Source organism: Pungitius pungitius, chromosome 7, assembly GCF_949316345.1.
Source record: "Pungitius pungitius chromosome 7, fPunPun2.1, whole genome shotgun sequence".
Taxonomy (NCBI): domain Eukaryota; kingdom Metazoa; phylum Chordata; class Actinopteri; order Perciformes; family Gasterosteidae; genus Pungitius; species Pungitius pungitius.
In genome coordinates this window covers 7530504-7548990 of record NC_084906.1, presented here as the reverse complement: position 1 = coordinate 7548990, position 18487 = coordinate 7530504, and the positions used below count along the sequence as shown (strand labels likewise).

The 18487-nt window shown below is 44.9% G+C and overlaps 2 protein-coding genes across 5 annotated transcripts; one reads left to right on the top strand and one right to left on the bottom strand.

The window, feature by feature from the left end:
- The first annotated feature begins 548 nt into the window (after window positions 1-548).
- smx5 lies at window positions 549-2436 on the top strand. Of its 2 annotated transcripts, none has more exons than XM_037469816.2 (5): window positions 549-662; window positions 878-945; window positions 1273-1303; window positions 1425-1484; window positions 1954-2436. In XM_037469816.2, exons 1-5 carry the CDS (start codon window positions 660-662, stop codon window positions 2077-2079), a joined length of 288 nt encoding a protein of 95 aa, XP_037325713.1. In that variant the 5' UTR covers window positions 549-659; the 3' UTR covers window positions 2080-2436. The 2 variants fall into 2 exon arrangements, with proteins under 2 accessions (XP_037325713.1, XP_062419408.1); XM_062563424.1 differs by lacking the exon at window positions 549-662 and adding an exon at window positions 666-746.
- Window positions 2437-2996: 560 nt separating this feature from the next.
- On the bottom strand, window positions 2997-16704 carry bcl6aa (BCL6A transcription repressor a). 3 transcript variants are annotated; one of them, XM_037469811.2, is made up of 10 exons: window positions 16443-16704; window positions 10394-10486; window positions 6855-7026; window positions 6534-6755; window positions 5479-6444; window positions 5199-5380; window positions 4945-5112; window positions 4722-4852; window positions 4364-4501; window positions 2997-4275 (listed from the first exon to the last, which is right to left on the bottom strand). In XM_037469811.2, exons 1-10 carry the CDS (start codon window positions 16468-16470, stop codon window positions 4132-4134), a joined length of 2244 nt encoding a protein of 747 aa, XP_037325708.1. In that variant the 5' UTR covers window positions 16471-16704; the 3' UTR covers window positions 2997-4131. The 3 variants fall into 3 exon arrangements, with proteins under 3 accessions (XP_037325708.1, XP_037325709.1, XP_037325710.1); XM_037469812.2 differs by lacking the exons at window positions 10394-10486; window positions 16443-16704 and adding an exon at window positions 8850-9064; XM_037469813.2 differs by lacking the exons at window positions 10394-10486; window positions 16443-16704 and adding an exon at window positions 7167-7864.
- Between the last annotated feature and the right edge of the window lie 1783 nt (window positions 16705-18487).

Here is an 18487-nt window from a genome sequence, read left to right as displayed (position 1 = left end):
GCTCATGTGCACATGCAAGGAGACATTTAAAAGATCATTTCTTTGACAGTACTCTTTTTCTTTCAAATTGAATCAAATTACTATGACTATTGCATATTTTTTTCTATCCTTAACACAATTATTACACCTCCTGAGGAGATAAATAAAGAGGAAGATTGCATAGGATCACATAACGTATGTAACCATTCACGATGGGCTCCAAGCAGACAATGCTTAATTTCAAGGGTTCACAGGTCAAAAAGCTTGCAATTAATGGAAACCCTGCAGGTTTTAAACCATATGCAGGACCTTTATAGTTGTAGTTCCTGTGCCTCAAGACCTATAAAGAAACTTGCTGAAAAGCCTTGCAGGTGTCCACAGTACTAGCAGACATAATACACACTTAAGAATATGTAATATCTCACAAGTCCAACAGATAAACAGCCATATAGTAATTCCACGGACTCAATTAAACGCTACATGGTTGAATAACACGCTTTACGGGCCTGTGGTTCGTGTAACCAATCACAATAGACTTCGAAAGTTTAACGTTAACCCGCTGACACGGAGCGCATCTCTGGCGCCCTCGTGTGGTATTTGTCAAAATGATCCCTGATCAGGCGCAGCAATATTACGTCATCAGCACTTGACGCACATCCGCAAGAAACCAACAAGCAATAATGGTAAGAACTACACTTTGGACATGTTAATTTGTTTTCAGTTTACATTAAATGCCCTATTTTAAAAGTCATCAAGCTGTAAATCAAGTAATTATACATCACTACACAGCCGAATGAGGTTAATTGTGCTTGCTTGCTGTCTGCATAAAGGTATCGTGCTCGAAATGTAGCCCGATGCTAACAAGAGCGTTGTCATGTCGTCGTGTTTCTTTTTCTAGCTTTTCTACTCGTTTTTCAAGTCCCTGGTGGGGAAGGATGTGGTCGTGGAGCTCAAAAACGACCTGAGGTTAGTATTTATCGAGTGAATAATGTAGCCTTTTATCACCGTTCGATTTAGCCGCCATTTAGCGTTAGCCATAGTGGAAGAATGGTGTGCACGCTTCAAATGACACTTCTGGCTAACGTATACTATTGTAATTTCTAATTTCAATACAGTATAATTTCAAAATAATCAGTTAAGTTCAGTAGATTCGTTTTGCCACATACATATTTGTTGATTTGTCCACTAGCTGTATGTCTAGACCAGTGATTAGTTACACCTCTGCTATGGTCAGCTCTATTTATGATATAGAGGCGTCTACAATCGGTTTAATAATGTCATCCTTTCTTTCAGCATCTGCGGGACGCTTCATTCCGTTGACCAGGTTGGAAATCATGAACTATTTCCATAACTCTGAATCAAAGCTGTAAGATCTGCAGCTGTTGCATTTTTCTGCCCAATTATGACTTTTCCACGCCACGTTTCTCTGCTTGTGTGTTTTTCAGTACCTGAATATCAAGCTCACAGACATCAGTGTTACTGATCCAGAGAAATATCCACACATGGTAAGTCTTTGCTGTCATCCGGTGGCCCAACTTCTCATGACACATATCCAATGAAACCCTAAATGTTCAGTTTGAGATCTAAAATATCGAGGCCCTCCAAAAAACAAACATTGTTAGATCGCTTTGTGGCTCTCGTGAGAATTGCCTTTAAACACTATTATTAAATGATGATGTGTCAGGAGTCGGAAGAGAATCTTCTATTTGGGGTCAGAGCCCCTCGCTGTAAAACAATGCTCCGACAAGGACTTCACTTAAATCCCCCCCCCCCCACACACACACACACACACACACACACACACACACACACACACACACACACACACACACACACACACACACACAACTTTATGAAAAGACTCCAGTAAACTCCATCTAACAGAACCATTTCGGACAGATCTGCATTTGTTCTCCGCTGCTTTGAATGATTTCTCTTCAAGCTGAGAATTTCTTTTATTGTCTTTTGCTCCAGTTATCCGTGAAAAACTGTTTTATCCGTGGATCGGTGGTCCGGTACGTTCAGCTGCCCGCTGACGAGGTGGACACTCAGCTACTGCAGGACGCTGCGCGAAAAGAAGCAATGCAGCAGAAGCAGTGATGTGCGTGTGGAGGGGTGTATTATGACCGTGAATTCAAGTTTTGAGTTACATTCAAGATGAGATAGTTTGTGCGTCTCTTGTGATTCAGCAGTTTTTGTCATGGTCTCAAGGAACTCTTGATGTTTGTGGTCAATACTTCTGCAATAGTCATGATTAGAAATCTTCTTCGGGTCCAGAAGGCGTCATTTGAAGCCGCCTTTTTGTTTTGTTTGAAAGATTCCGGAGTAAATTCAATTTTTTGAGCCCTGTAGAGGTAAAGATATGTTTTAGTGTTTCTGTTGCTTTCCTTAAAAAAATGAGGTTTTCTTTTTTTTTTACTATTCCACTTAACACAAAATAAAACGCTATTTTATTTACATGTCGATTATGTTATTTTCATTCATAGAAATGTTTTTTGAAATTTTAGCTTTCAAAGAAACTGTAGAAACACTTTGCACAAATTGCTCACCAAAGGTATTTTGAAAACATTCATGGGAAATAAAAATAAACTACAGCACGATGAGGCTGTGGGGTTATCAAAATCAAATTAAAAAAATAAAATCTAGCCCTTGACAGTGCGTCCTAAAACTGGTTCAATTATGTAAATCGCTAGAAGCACAATTAGTGCTAATAACACCATTCTGTTTGTTGCTATCCTTTGGAAATAAGTAATCACTTTCCTTTGCCACATGATCGTGTTGCTCAGATCAGTAGGCCGGTGTTTAGCACATCGCTCGTATTTAAACATTTTCTTGGCATTAAATGTAATTTGGTAAAAGTAACTGGGTATTTGCAGTACTTTTATGAACCATAAGGAAGCATTTAAGAGGTGACTTAATGTCTTTCAATCCACTGGACATCTGGAGGAATCGAACGTAATCGGTGCGTTAATCTGCTTTCCCATTTCAATGTGACAAACTCAGGCTGCTGTTACATAGAAATCCAATACCTTTATTTTACATTCATACATCTAGAACATTGTACAATAACTTTAATGCTTTTTTTTTTTTTTTTAAATGACCAATCCAAAAAACCGTCCTGAAGATTTACAATGATGAATTTTGCATGTTTTCAGTTTGGTGACAATTTAAATACACACCCACACATGGGAGAGGGGGGGTCAGGGAGTTTTGGGACAAGTGGTGTCCATTGTACCTTTTTAAATAGCGCTGGGCTGACTGGGGGACGGATTCAGACACCACAGAGAAAGGCACATTGAATACACAAACAAAAACTAACTTTTGACACGTACACAACTTTACTTTAGGATCTAGAACAATGAGCAAAACTGTAAACCTTTACCTATGGAAAATAAACAAAACCAAAGTCACATCTATACAAATACACTCAAAGCAAAATATTTTCTTGGTCACAACAAAGCCTTCAAATGCATTTCCACACCTGGATTGGCTCCGCCAGCAGAGAGCAACCCCACAGATAATTACACAATATGTCACAATATTTATGCTGTTTGCCCGCTTCATGTGCGCCGATAACGGTAAGAGTACCTCATGCATAACATAAGCAGACAGCAGCAGTCTTCGGATATGTTTGACAAAATCCAATTAGCACTTTTTTTTCCTTCTCCCATACCTCTTCACATGAATATGACAACATGACATGGTGCAACATGTGCGTACATCTACATTTAAAAAATGTGTAGACAACTGCGGCCGCAAATCTGGGAATCTCAAAATATATGTACCACCCGTCGATCAAATTTTGAAATACTTTCAGAAAAGTAAGTTCTGATATAAAATACTGTATTTAAAAAAAAACAGATTTTTTACATTCCGTCTTCAACAAAATAAAGCTTTATATACGTACCTTCAAAGCTTAGAAACACTCCCGACACACACACACACACACACACACACATATATAATTATATATATATACAAACAATAAAGTGGCTATACGTCACATGTAGTGGAAACCCGTTTTAGAATGGCGTACACAGCCAATTTATCCGTCTAATAAACACAGTGTGGCACTAGAGTTTTGGATGATTGTACAAGTTGGGGTCATTTAAATGCCAAGGTCAAGATTTCCGCCTGTAGAAAACAGTCCTCTCAGCACGCCTTGGTCAAGTCAGTGGGCATGTCGCCCGTCGACATGCGGTACTGGATCTTTGTGTTGGTGATGGCGCCGTGTTTCTGCCGCAGATGCAGCCGAAGCTGACTCTTGTGGCGGAAGTGCAAGTTGCATTTCTCACACTGAAAGGGGAAAAAAGCGGCACAGCGTTAGTTCAATGTTACCATTGTGTGATTCCGATTGTCTTCTGATACAGTGGGAGTGACCTACATGGTACGGCTTCTCTCCCGTGTGGATGCGCAGGTGGCTCTTCAGCGTCTGCAGGTGGCGGAAGCGCGTTCCGCAGATCTCGCAGGGATACGGCTTCTCCCCCGTGTGGATCAACACGTGGGCGCGCAGGTGAGCAACCTGAGGGGCCAAACAAAAACAGACAGTTATACTTACACACTGTCAAGACACCGCAGTCAAAAGCCATTATAGAAAAGCCAGAACCCTGTAAGGAAGTTCTTTGTGTTCATGGTTACTTCTTTGAAGATGAAAAGGACTACACACACATTTACAGTTCAGGGATGGATATTAGTGCAAATGGCGCATGCAGCAGAGGGGGAGGATGGCTGTTTATTATTACCTGTACAAAACGAGCTCCACACGTCTCACATTTGTAGGGCTTCTCTCCTGAGTGGATGCGAGTGTGAGTCTTGAGGTTGGCTGGTCTGTTAAACTGAGCACCACAGATGTTACAGCGATACGGCTTCTCTCCTGTAGAGGAAAAGAGAAACGAGAAAAAGGTTAGAATCCAGCAGCCACGGGAGCGGAGACCTGTGAGGGCGGTGGAGCAGTCTCGGCTGTACCCGTGTGGACGGTCTTGTGACTGGCGAGGTTGCCCTTGTAGCGGAAAGCAGCCTGGCAGCGGTCGCACTTGTACGGCTTGTCGCTGTGCACCCGGAGCATGTGCTGCTTCAGCGCCTCGTCCTCGGCAAACTTGGAGTCACATTCGCTGCAGAAGAATGTACCGTTTTCTGCCCGGGAAAGAGAAACCGTTAACCTTGAGTCACGGATAACGCAGAACCCAATTTGTGTTTTAACATCCGCCAACCAAACTCACCGCAACTGGAGTCCGAGTACTCAGAGTGCAGCTCCGTCATGTCCTCCGCGAGGCGGGACCTGGAGGTCTTGGGACACACCTCGGAGTGTTGTGGGGACGGTGTGCCGCAGGACGAGCAGTTCAGCCGGCTCAGGTAGTGTGGGAGGGGGGCTTCACCGTTCCTCAGGGAGCCCTCCAGTGCACTGTGCGCACACAACGCATCCTTTAAGTCAGGCATTCTCCCAATTGACATTTACTCTTAAGCACAAATGTAGCGAAGGGAATAAAACAACCCTCTTACCTGTTGATGATGTTGTTGAGACGACTGGCCTGAGGAGCGGGCAGGTCCTCGCTGCTCTTGCTCGTGGCTTGTGGGTCGAGGTTCTCTGAGTCACTGGGGTGGAGGTAGGGGTGCAGGCCGAGCCGCTGAGGGGAGCGAAGCCCCGGGTCCCGCAGCCCCGCCTCCTCTTCCTTCGCACTCTGATTCAGCACGATGAACTTGTACTTCTTCCAGTTGCGGGACTTTGGCTCCTGCGTGCTTTGCGGAGCCTGCACGCTGGCGGCGGCGGCGGCGCCTTGGGAGAGGCTGGCGTTCTTGCTGCTGCTGGACTCCGTTGGGGAGTTGGGCTGGCAGTCGGACTTGAGCGGACTCTGAGGGCTGCTCATGAGGCCCTTGCGTCCCGCAGACGAGATCCCAAGTGGGTAGTGGTGATGGATGAGGTCGTCCTCCGCCTGCGGGGCGCGATCCTTTCCAGAGTCTCTCGGGTGCTCCAGGGTCATCGTGGGGAACGCGCGTTTCCTCGTGCCGAGGGCGATGGACTGGCCGCCCCCCTGGTGGCTCTCCCTCCGCATCTCGTCGTCTTTCCCGAGCTCCCTGGAAGCGTAGGTGGTGGTGTGAATGATGCCGGAGGAGCCGGTGCCCACTGCCCGGCCGTATTCCGCCCGGATCATGTTGGCGCCATCATGAGGCGAACAGTGCTTGTGGTGGAGGCCGCTCTTTGAGAGGTCGGCAAAAGCGTTTTTGGCGTCGGTCAGCTTGCAGAGAGGGAAAGGGAATCCGGGCATGGGAAACTGCCCGTACAGATGGTAGTTGGTGGGGGTGCTGACCCCGTTGAACATGTTTGATCCGTAGGGCCTCCCGTCCCTGAACGGAGCTACGCGGCTGTGCAAACTGTCGACAACGTCGTGGGGCCGGTAGGCGTGGACATCCTGAGGCAAGACCAGGGGACTGACCAGGAACTCGTCTCTGGGCAGCTTGGCCGGATCGCTGGGGAAGGAATGAGACCGGTGAGAAAAACACGACAGATGGGGAGGACGGGGAGTTTGACGGATCCAGCAGAGTCTCTTTTGGCCAACCTGGATTTGATGAATCTGTGGCAGGTGTCCACGACGTGGTCCATCTGCAGGTAGATGGCCGTGTTCATGATCGCCATGATGAGACTCTCCTTCAGAGTGAGACGGGAGGTGTACATGAACTCCAGCAGGATGGCGAAGCCCTCTGGATCCACCTTTGGGTCCAGACTGATGGCGTTTAGGTTGCACTTGTGAGAGTCTGTGAAGATGCTGTAAAACAGCCCACTACCGCAAAAGAAAAAAACAAAAAACACAGATCAGTCACTTCATCTTCAGACTGCAGGGGGACCATCTGACTCGTGTTTTAAACAGAACAACACGCACCTGCAAGCCATGAGAACGGTCTTGTGTGCGCGAAACTGCTGCCTGTTGACCAAGATGGTGACGTCGGTGAGAATATCTCTGCTGCGCAGACGGTTCAGGTTGAGCAGGACATCACTGGCATGGCGTGTGAATTGTATGCAGCTGTCTGCTGCGCAAGCCATTTTGTCGAGTTCTGCAAAATCCCAAAAATGTAAAGATTATTCCACACAGAAAAAGACAGCACCCTGCCACCATGCACCCGTCTGCATCAATGCTGAAGTACAGGAAATGTTTAAGTTATCATTCATTCATTCATCGATGGGGCAGACTTACAAAGATACCTCCGTTCGTCCACAAGGCGGCGCCATATATTAAACAAACACCGTCTAGACATTTCAATTTTCACCTTTTGGAATAATTTCTCCCCCCGTCACTTTCTCTCCTTCTAAACCACTGGTTGACGAGTCAATACAACAAATAAAGATTACCGGAAATTTGTATCATATTCTAAACCGATTGAAGCAGATTAAAGCATTCACGGTATAATCTTGTAATAACGGTATGTTTTTTTAAAAACTATATTCATTTTTTTTCTACAAACACAAAAATACGGACTCCGTTAAATAAAATAGCCCTTAATAAATAAATAAAATGCCATTGGACGTGTTCATTTTAAATCCATCATTTGTCGGATTTTTTTCGCGCACATCAGTCACTCGTTTGTCTGAATTCGGTCAACGGGAGAAAAGTTTACTTCGTCTCTCATGCAGCGCGCGCACTGATCAACGACGGGAGACGGTTTCCACAAGCAGCTCTCTCAATAACAACTTTTTTTTTTATTTTTTCCACACTAGTAACGACCAAACTATAAATGTTCATTTCAACCGCACAATGTTCTCGACTGGATCTCCGCTGTAAACTTGTGACAGCGCTTGTAACAACTGTATTATTATTAATAAGCCAGTGTTCTTTTGTGCTTTTCTTGGTCAGTTGCTTTTAAAGAAGTGCTAATTATCATAATAAACTAACTCAAGGCGTATTTTCTTTTACAACACACGCAGAGTTATGAGACTATTTTCAATGTCAAGTATGTAACCAGACACGTCCGATAGTACAAGCAAAGTACATTCTAAATATATACCGGTGTACTAAATACATTTTAGAAAAGAGGTGCTGAATTATGACCTCCCGGTGGCGTCAAAAGAACAGTTATCGTTTTGAAAGCCATTACGACATTCGGATAAATGGATCTAATGAGTACTGTGAGTTCAGCTCTAACTTCGATCTGCCCCATCGCAGTTCGACACCACGCGCTGCGGCTCCTCATTTAAGTCAGTTTTATAGACGCAAACATCTGTTTATGACCAGGACCGGCTACGGCCAGACTGTCTAAACAGAAACTCTTGAAACACGAACAACACTTTGCGTGAAGCCAACTCCGAGCGCATCTGCGAGGGAGCCGCTCGAGCTGGTGCCGCGCGGGGCTCCCCACGCCGCGCGCGCTGTCAGTGGAAACGCAACTTTGACACGACGACGCGTCTTGAAGCCTCGACCTCGGAAAACAACACTCACACACACACACACACACACACACACACACACACACACACACACACACACACACACACACAACCACATCTACGCTCGTGTTTCCGCCACAATGTATCGTTAACACGCGCTTGTTTGGCGCAGCCGTCAAGTGAGCCTCGGAGCGAGTGCGAAGTGCACGTGTCCGGCTCTCGGCAGCCTTCGCCCCGCGCACGTTCCAAACGTCCCCTCGGTGTAACGTCCGCGAGCCCGGCGTTATTACAGCTCCACGACATGACTCGGGTCCGCACATGATGTGTCAGAAGAGCCGCGCGCTGGCTGTCACTGCGCGAGCCTCCACTCAAACTCCCGGCCGACCCCGGTTACACGCACTCACGCTGCACGGACACAATAATAGCTCAGGGAAACATATAGACAGCAGATAACAACTTCGCGCCATTAGAAGCAAAAAAGGAATTTAAAAATCACCTGGTAGCGCTTTCCTAGAAACTTCTTGCATCACCACTTCTAAGAACCCCAGTTCTAAGAATCAGACGAGCTCAATTCTCGGAATTTGAGTCGGAGACCGTTCCACTGTGCCGTGGCAGGGGTGGGACGCTTATTCCCTCGCAGTGAGAACGAGCCTTTTATAAAGCTTCCATTCGAACGTGCTTTCCACGCAGCGGGTTTTAAAGCAAACGCTGCTTATGTCCAGCGTTTATATGCACACAACTGTGGATTATTCTGTAAAGTAATGCAGGAAATTGTTTAACGTTGACTCAATACACCCCCTGCGTTTGGTTGAATCCACAGTCACAGCACGTCGGGTTGGCTACGTCACGAGTTCCTTAAACCCAGCCCCCGAAATTCTGGGAACTAATTTATATTCCGTGATTCAAGCAATGTGTAGACTCGATGCCGTTTGGTTGCATTCAACACACCCACCATACACGTAACCTACAGCACACAGACACACATCTTAATTAGGCCCGCGCAGACAGGTCGATGTGACCGCGAGCTGTTCTGCTTATTCGGAACCCTTTTTTGTAGCCAGATTTCCTGCAGGTATGCTGACTTCATAGACGGAGAATACTGCGAATCACCACCGGCGGTTTGTTGAAAAATGAAAGCTTTAATAGATTTAATGTCAAGACAGTCCGTATTTGTGGGGAAGAAATTATTGGGCGGTTTTTGTGTTCCAGTTCATGTAGTGCATGGTTGGATCAGTACTTGTTATGTCCAGTTTTATAATTTCATATGTGCATTTTTACGGTTTCATTCGCCAAAGCAACTGTTGCTTTTTTATTTTGCTCGTACAATAGATGCAACTTGTTTAGTGTTTTTTGTAGGAGCGATCCGCAGGCCGACACTAACTTTACTTTTTAAACGCGTCACCAATCTAAAAAACAGGACATGAGCAGAGGATGTGTAGTCTGCAGGATACCGATTAGAATCAGTCACGTGGTTTTGATTGTGCGGTTATAAATGTTTACGTTCAATTGTGGATATTCTCTTGGTGCTTTTGGTGCTGTAATTTACTTTCGTTACCCATTTGGCCCAGTTTATTTAGACGCCAGCCCCTTGTTCCGTGGACCTCTTTTATGAGAATGTTTTGGATTGGAAGATGCCTGCATAAACTGTCCATGTCAGATGATATGCACACTTAACAAATAACATTGCTCATTTAAATACAAAGTGAACGTTTCCTGGAAAATTAATTCTGATACTTTTTATTTATTATAATACCTGCGTACTATTTAATCCAAGGTATGTGTAATCCCTGTTGCATCATTTCTCAGTCTATTATTTTTTTACTTTTCAGTTCACTGATATGTTTTACTTCATTCTGTTTTATTTTTAAAAGCTTCACCAGCTTGGTCTTTTGTCTTTTTTTTGGCACTGAGGAGAAGTTTATTTTCTTCCCAGTGTGTGTAAATGAACTGGTGTGGATATGCATATCCGTTAGTGATGCCAGGTTAGGATACAGCATCTGAATCACTTTGTGCGTAAAGGTTCACTTATCGGGGACTCACCGTGGAAACTGTGCTTGTGTTGATTCCAGACCACGGACTCCCCGTCTTTCCTCATCCCGTTCACCCCTTGGCACAGGAGGAGCATTTGCTGAGCTGGTGGCACACAACACGAACACAGTTTACACATGTCGTTAGACGATTTATTAGTGTGCATCACAAAGGCAAAAATACACACTGCATTCATTTTATCTCCAGCAGTTAATGTTGCAAAATGACACAAAGGAAATCTCTATATATCAGCCTACATCCACATAGGACTAAATAACTCCACACCTAGTGATCAATGTTTATTTGATCGGGTCTTTGAGAAATACGTCTGATCATGCTTTAATAAAGAAGAATGCTGGACATGTTTGTGTAATTTCCCTGTTAATTCACAAAGAGATAATGTATAATAACATACTTGATACCAGTGTCACTACTCCACAGTAGTGAAACGGAGTGTGATTAGGTAAATTTGAGCAGCATCCGCCCATCTGGATCCGGCATCCCACATAAAAGAACAAAAAAAAAAAAAAACACTCCAGGTGTTGACAAACCATTGGGAGGAGGTCTCCAAAATAATCAAGACGCGCGCTTTCCCAGCAACCCCCCCGCCCCCCTCCTCCCGATTCAGCACTGCCAGATAAAGACTGCGTTGAGTTCCAAACAAAGAGCAGCGTCAACTTTATTCCAATCCACTTGGGGGATGTTTAAGGCAGCTCCGGCGCCGTTATGCATTATGCACGGCCATAAAGCATCCAAGGAGTTAGGAGAGAGATGTGTAATTTAACCGAGGCTCCCGTGCTGTGACCGGCCATAGAAGGATGAGATAATTACCTCAAATCCGTGGCAAACTAACTCAACCGATTCCCAGCAGCAAAAAAAATAAATAATAAGTGACCCACTTACGTAGAGGACAGATGAAGAGCTGATCGATATTACTCCGTCAGAAGGGGACATGACACACATGAACAAGCTGCGTGATTAACCAGCGGGTCGCAGCGTTCAGGGACAATCCCAAAACAGCTTGTGACAGGGATCCAAGCCCCAGCTGCACAGTCAAAAAAGAGAGCCTGATAGAGTGTGAAGAGATCTCTAAAGCCGTATCATTGCCTACACTCGCTGCACGATAGGTCATTGAATAGAAAATGCCCACTGACAAAAGCCCCGAGGCCCGGAGGTTGCCTCACTTCTTTTTTTTTTTTCTTCTTCATAAACTGCACACTTTTGTCTCGTTTCACAGCAAATTTCTGCCAACTTCAGTGTTCATTGTCAGCAAAGATGTGAGTGTGGAGTTTTGTTCTGAGAGGCATGATGCAAGCGCGCTGTAACACCAAACAGATAATGCTGTTAGCTACAGAGGTCTTTTTTAGTTCCCTTTCTTTAAAAGAATTTTCTTCTTGTATTGTTAAGTTTTACTTTCTCTTTTCTTTTTTTTAACTCCGTGCATCCCGGCAGCTTTTCTTTTTGTCCTTTTGTCCACGACAAAGTCGCCTTTTTTCAAACCTGCAGCAGGTCCACCTGGCTAAAATACCATCTTTTCTTCTGCATTATTGTGTGTCTTTCTGCTCTTTCCTTAAATCGTCTCTTTGAGCAGAAGACCAATGGCATACATCATTTAGTACTTCAGTTAAAGAACCCGATGTGTAATAATAAATAGAATTCACTGATGCCACATCAAAAGATTCTTCCGAGCAGGTAATGATGAGAGCACTTCACTTGGAAGCTTGCCTCTTGCTTTTCTTCTCCTTTTTCCCCTTTCTTTTAATTAACAAGCAAACTGGCAAGTTCTGCTCTGACATGACAATCATGTCGGTTTTGCAACAAAGCTGCTGCTTGTCTCTGTGCTGACACACTCCGGGTTTGGAAGATGGCTTTTATCCCATACCAAGGCGAGGCACTACGGGCAAAGACGTCCTTTTTTGCAGTGGTCAATTTAGAGACGTGACGCTATTTTGCTTCCACGACACGTCTTCTCTCACACCAGTGGAAAGAAAAGGATCCTAAGTACACATTCAGACGATGGTTTTTCACCTTTGTCGGTTTGTGGCTGTAGATTATTTTCTAAATACAATATAATAATGCGTCAGTTATATATTGAATGTTCAATGTCATTGATTTACTGGGAAAGTGTTTCAATACGTTAGTGACATTTTCCACCTCTAGTGCCTTTAAAATGTATTTTACAGAACATATCTTGCAACGGGCATTTTGTTGAATCAAGTGTTTGGTCAGAATGATCCAATCTCCACTTCAGCAGCACTTCATCACCAAACTTTTCACTTTCACTCCTCTATATTCTGAAGGGTTTTCCTAAGAGATTTGTTTGTGTATCATTCACAGCTTGATTTCGTACATTTTATTTGTCAAGCTAGGCATCCCTCTGTGAAAACCTTTGACTAATGAAAGTCAAAAAGTCAGAGACAAATGAGACGAGAAATATGAACCTGGCGTCATCTGAGCTTCAGATTTCTGTTTTGGAAATGTATGCAGTTGCATGCATATTTAATGAGTTACTTCCACATTTGCATGTACAAACACGCCATTTCGGAACACGTGTAGTACAAAAAGCCATTGTCTTAGCATAATGAATCGACCGGGGAAGTTTCACGGTGAGGTGTGTGAGTTCAAATGTATCCCTTGTATCCCTACCTGTGGTGTCTCTCCTTCAGCATAGGGATGCTGTTTGTATAATTGAGTGTGACCTTTTTGCCCATGGCCTCTCTTTAGATTGTTTCCTTCTTCCTGAAGATGCTGTTGTGAAGCAGCAGCAACCCCAAAAGCTGTAAAAGTTCCCCTTTTCTTTTCTTAATGCTTGATCGGTCATTTCGACGGAAAAACGCACACACCAAATAAAAAAAATGTCATAAACGAATTTAGAGTAACTGCAGCGTGCCTGTGGGTAACCTTGAGCTCAGCAGCGTCCTCGTGCATGCCCTACGCGCTGAGGTCAGAGCAGCGTTAGTGGGCTAGAATTCCAATTTGGTGGAAATCAAAGCATGTCGATCCGGGACTCTCTCAAGGCCGGCTGAGAGCAGAAATGCAGCCTGGCGGAATCTGTGGAATTTTCCACGCATTCCAAAGGGTCGCTCGGCAGTGTGCCATCTGCTGGATGATGGGTGGGTTACCATCACGTATAGCACATGCACCCAGCACTGCTGCTGATAGGGAGCGTTCAAGCGGTATGCAGGTATTCCTCTCTGCACTTCCCTCGGTGATGATCCAATGAGAATTCTCTTTGTGAATCAAGCCCTGAAGCGCTGTCCCAACCCTTGTTACTATCAGGCTGTAGATCTCAGGGTGTGTTGGCTCATTTATTTTCTTTGGCTGTTACTTAAGTACTTTCTCTCTGAGCAAACTATTTTCTTCCCAAAAGACAAGAAAATTGTTCCTTCATAAAACTTCTCACAAAAAGGTGTGTGGATTACAATGATTAGCTGGATCATGATTTCCTGAAAAAGAGACATTATTTTCTTTTATAGTTGCCTCAAGCAGTTAAGCTCCATGTGGTTCCAATATATCGCAAATATAAAAGATTCCTCTTCTGTCGCCTCAAGGGGTGGTGGTAAGAATACAAACAGGACCCAAAGGATATATTATATATAAATGATATATTAAGTTGTATATTAATATACAAGTCTATCTCAGTTGTGTCTATGTAGAATTTGCCGCTCAGATTCATTTCCAATGGGATTGACTACTTTTGGAACGTCGAGACAACTCTGTGTTTTTCCAGAACCGGTACCTCGTGATTTGAAAGCTCTCCCATTGCAGCTGATGCGGGTTGACTCGTACAAACAGAACGTTGTGTCCAACGGAGCATGAGTAAGTTCTCCAATTGCTGTGTTTAGCCAATACCTGGAGCATTACCTCCGTATATTTCCATTGCACAAGTGGAATCTGCCAATGTCAACATGTTTCTGGCCACGAGCATAAAGGCTGCTCAACTGGTTTCACTTATTTGTTTTTCGTATAACTATGCACAGGACTGGTTGCTCACAAGCACTATATGGTATATAGACGTGAAATAGCATCAGGGTTTTCTAGAAAGTTGTTCCACTCAGTTGACTGTATTTTCTGCTTATATCTCTTCGGCCCAGTTACATTTTCTAACAGTATCAAAGTCTGCTGTGTGACACGGCACCCACTGCCGAGTCAAAGTGGCAGCCGGCTTCTGTAGAGGTAACTGCTGATGCTGGTCTGCAGGGCTGGTAAAACAGGAAGAACATGCCTCCGGCACACCCACCACCTGCAGCTCTCTGTGTCTCGCTGCTGTGGGAAAAAGCCTAAAACATGCAAGGTGGTTCTGTGTAGAGCACGTCATTTTAAAAACTTGCAATCTCTTGAGGAAAAAGGTCCAGTGCAGTTGAGATATCCTTATATCCTTTTCTCGAAAGAGGAATGTGGCATCAGCCCTCAGTATATTTCTGTAGAGATCATCATCACAGTCTCCAACACTGTGTTGGTGTATTTTTTCACCTTTTGTTTTGGGTGTCCTCCAGCCAAAGCAGTATATGGATTTAAATCCAGCATGGGATTGGGGAGGATGAAAGCAATCCCCACTAAAACCCAGAAATCAACCACAAAAAAGGGGAAAAAAACGTACGGTACTGACATGGATTCAGGAAGTGATCATATTTTTTATGAAATATTCAAGAAAATAAATGCATAATGCATAACACGCACAAGTACATTTAAATTGTTAATTTGCAAACAGAGAAAATATATTATAAAGAAAAAAATACCCATTCTCTCCTTTTTTACCCCAATTTCTGAATAATCAGAGTTAGTTTTAGTTAAAATGTATCATTTCTGATTGAATTTTCTTTTTTGTCTCGCAAGCGCCCACAGCCTTTACTTCGTGGAGCCAGACAGGGCTGTCTCTTCCTCTAAGTTCTGGAAAACCTCCCACTCTTTATGTTTGCTAGAAACAAATCAACTCCCATAACCGCCGGGCCTCATTAATCTGCATTTGCGCACGTTTTAAAATGAAGAAAATAAGAAATGATATATATATATATATAGTTATATACATGATTCACTCCCACTAATGTACCACAGTCAGCAGCCATTGCATCCCCTCAGTGCCTTCATTAAAAGTAAGACCCAAGAAATAGCTGGCGGAAGTGCGGACGCACAGAGTGACACCTGCGCTGCTCGTTTGGAGGGGTTCTCCGCTCTCGCACGCAGACACACACATAACTGCTGCACCCTGGCACAGTTGGTCCACCGGGTGCATGGAGCCCCCAGCAATCCTAGTTATGATCACTTGCCAACTTTCTATTGTGCATCAATGATCTGATTGTTAAGTGTTAAAGATAATGGTACGCAACATCCAATTAGTGCAAAAATGGGGAAAGATTTTGGAAAGGCGCGATGGAAAAGGTCCCTCACATCACCCGGATCCTTTTCTCAAGGAATACATGCTTTTTACATACTGTGGATCATCCTGCCAGGATATTGTTTATTGTATGCGGTAATCCCATTTGCATATCAGACATCAGTTGTATTTATCGTGACCCCCCCCCCCCCTCCACACACACACACCCGTGAGCACTGCTTTGCATGCATGCCCGCCCTTGTTAACGTTGTGAACGAGCAAGTGCATTGATTCGATGTCTAAGATTAGCTGACCCTCATAAAGGCGGGTGGAACCATAATGATTAGTTTCAATGCAGCAGTGAGCCGGCCGGGGACTCTGGCCTTTGTCTGTGGAGAAATGTGTTCAGCTGTCACTCATCCTGTGGATGCAGCTTGTGTGTGGGGTGCAAAAGAATGTGTACACGTTATAATGTGGTGTTTGATATACTCAAATTATGATTATCTAGGATAAATGCAAACTTGATATTTTATAAGAAAAAAGCCTCCGGTCCTTTCAATAATAGATGACAGAAACTGGAAATATAGAAAGGCAAAAGGACATTTCTAGTCACTTATTTCAAATTTCCCAACTCTTTATGGCAATGTAATTCAAGGATTTTTCACTATGCTCCACACTCCTTCATCTTGGCGGCGTCGATTGACTTGACACGCGCAGGTGTCTAAGAACGGAAGAAGGAAGTCTCACCTTTTTTCTGCTGGAAGGAGTGAGGCATGATGGGATCTGTAGTGGGGAGTCGGGAGGAAGCGCGGCGCTTTGAACTCAAAAAGCCAGGAGCCCAGGTGACGAAGCGGCGAGGGCCCCTCCTGCAGATCCAAAAGTCTTTTTCGGTGAGCGGCGCCCAGAGATCAATCAACTTCTCCTCTGTGTTAACGTCCGGAGCATCAACACAACACTGGCAAGCAGCTGGACGTTCCAGGATGCCGAGTCTGAACTGGTGCCCAAGCCTCCTCCTCCTCCCGAGTGGCAGCCAGTGCTGGATGAGTGGGTAGGGGTGGGGGACGGTGGGGAGGGGGGGGTGGGGGGGGGCCAAGCTGCCTTTAGTTCAAAAGGGCACGCAGTGTATATCTGGCCGCGGTGGAGCAGCTCTGTCGGAGCCTCGGGTCGGGAGCGCTGGCGGGAAAGCCGGAGTGAGTCAAGTCGACTGAGGTCTCCGACGGCAGCGAGCCGGGTCCACGGGGCATCTCCGGCTCTGCGAGCTGATAGGCCGCCTGCGCTCCAGCGTTCATTGATTGTGGCGCTCCACTTTTCCACGATTGCTGAAAAGTGTGGGGCAGGCTCGGTTTTTGGAGAGTGTAGTTGGGGTAGAAAAAAAGAGAAAGAGGAGATTAAACAGCCTGTAAAATAATCCCAGTTTTCCTATATATAATTCATTTGAACGAAGGGTCTAAAATCCCATTAAGCCACAGGAGCACAAACCATGGAGCAGTGCCTTTAATGTGGAGGGAACTCTTGGAGCTTCATGCCATCTGCCAGATTAGACTCTTTTTTTTGTCATATACGGCAACACATTGTTTTATAAACAGAGCTTTATACAACAAACATTTCAGTGTCCTGGAGCATTAATCTACCTAAGCTTATCTCAATCCATGGAACTAGATATTGCTCTTTATAACTTGCCTACTGTAGGGGTGGGGAGGGTTTATTACATCACACCAGCTGTCCGTTCAACCTGGCGCAGTCAGCAGGAAGGTCAGCAATGTGAAAGCCTCAGAGGAAATTAGGGAGGAAAATCCTGAAAACAGAGTAGCAATATTTTCAGAGGAACACTGATAATGTCACTGTTGCTTTTTTGTTTTGGTGGCAATATCAAATCATTTTCATCTGCATGTTTATCATTTAGAAAAGAAAAATTGACCAGTGACAATGCACTTGTCTGCGCCTGATGATGGACGGAATCACAGGTGCATTAGCACTGCGCTGCTGTTGTCGTCACAGCACTCGACATAGAGAAGCAAACCCCACTGGGGGGTCGGGGGGATTAATACACATGCATACATATATGAATGTGTGACAGATCTGGACAGCGTGATCGCTCAGGATAATCTATTGGGATGAGTGCGACTAGAAATCAGCCAATCCAACCCCAAAAGCCAAATTAGGTCCAACACATCTACATCATCATATTTCAGAATAAAGCGGCCCCCTAACAATCTGAGCTGGTGGGGCAGGATGGGACGGATGTGAGAGAGGGGGGGGGGGCAAATGGCCGGTGAGCCCTGGGATCCATGTGATCCAGGGATAAACTCCTGGTGAAGAAGCTTAGACCTCTGGACTGACACACAAATGAAAGCCGACAACAGGTCACAGCGTCTCAGAGGGCAGAAAAACGACAAGAAAGAACTCGGTCTCTCTGTCACCAGCAGCCTTGAGGCAGAAAGAACCTGAAGATTAATGACAACATAGAGTCATCGACCCCCCCCCCCCCCCTCTCCTCTGCTCTGCATCCTGCTCTGCTGGGCTTATAAGAGGATGGCTTCCACAGAGCAGCGTATGAGTGACCTTAATCATCAGAGGGATCTTTGGGTTTTATACGACCATCGTATGTGTTTGACTGGCAGGCGTAAAGAATTTTGGGAAGGGGGAGGGCAAGGTTTGTGTAATCCATATCATCCCGTTACAGAGGCTGCCCTGCCGTCGGCCCCCGGGGGCCAACCAGCGGAAAATACTTTTTACATTTTTTTTAATGTTGATAAGGATGTCGGATTAATGCTGTCATCTGATGTAATTTC

Coding starts and splice junctions, on each gene's coding strand:
- bcl6aa (XM_037469811.2), bottom strand. CDS start 16,470: ATGCCTCACTCCTTCCAGCAGAAAAAAG. Junction 7,027..10,393: donor ACACAAGCACAGTTTCCACG/GTGAGTCCCCGA, acceptor GGGATTTTGCAG/AACTCGACAAAATGGCTTGC. Junction 4,853..4,944: donor TCACAAGACCGTCCACACGG/GTACAGCCGAGA, acceptor TTTCCTCTACAG/GAGAGAAGCCGTATCGCTGT.
- smx5 (XM_062563424.1), top strand. CDS start 711: ATGCCCTATTTTAAAAGTCATCAAGCTGTAAATCAA. Junction 747..877: donor GTCATCAAGCTGTAAATCAA/GTAATTATACAT, acceptor TTCTTTTTCTAG/CTTTTCTACTCGTTTTTCAA. Junction 1,304..1,424: donor CGCTTCATTCCGTTGACCAG/GTTGGAAATCAT, acceptor TGTGTTTTTCAG/TACCTGAATATCAAGCTCAC.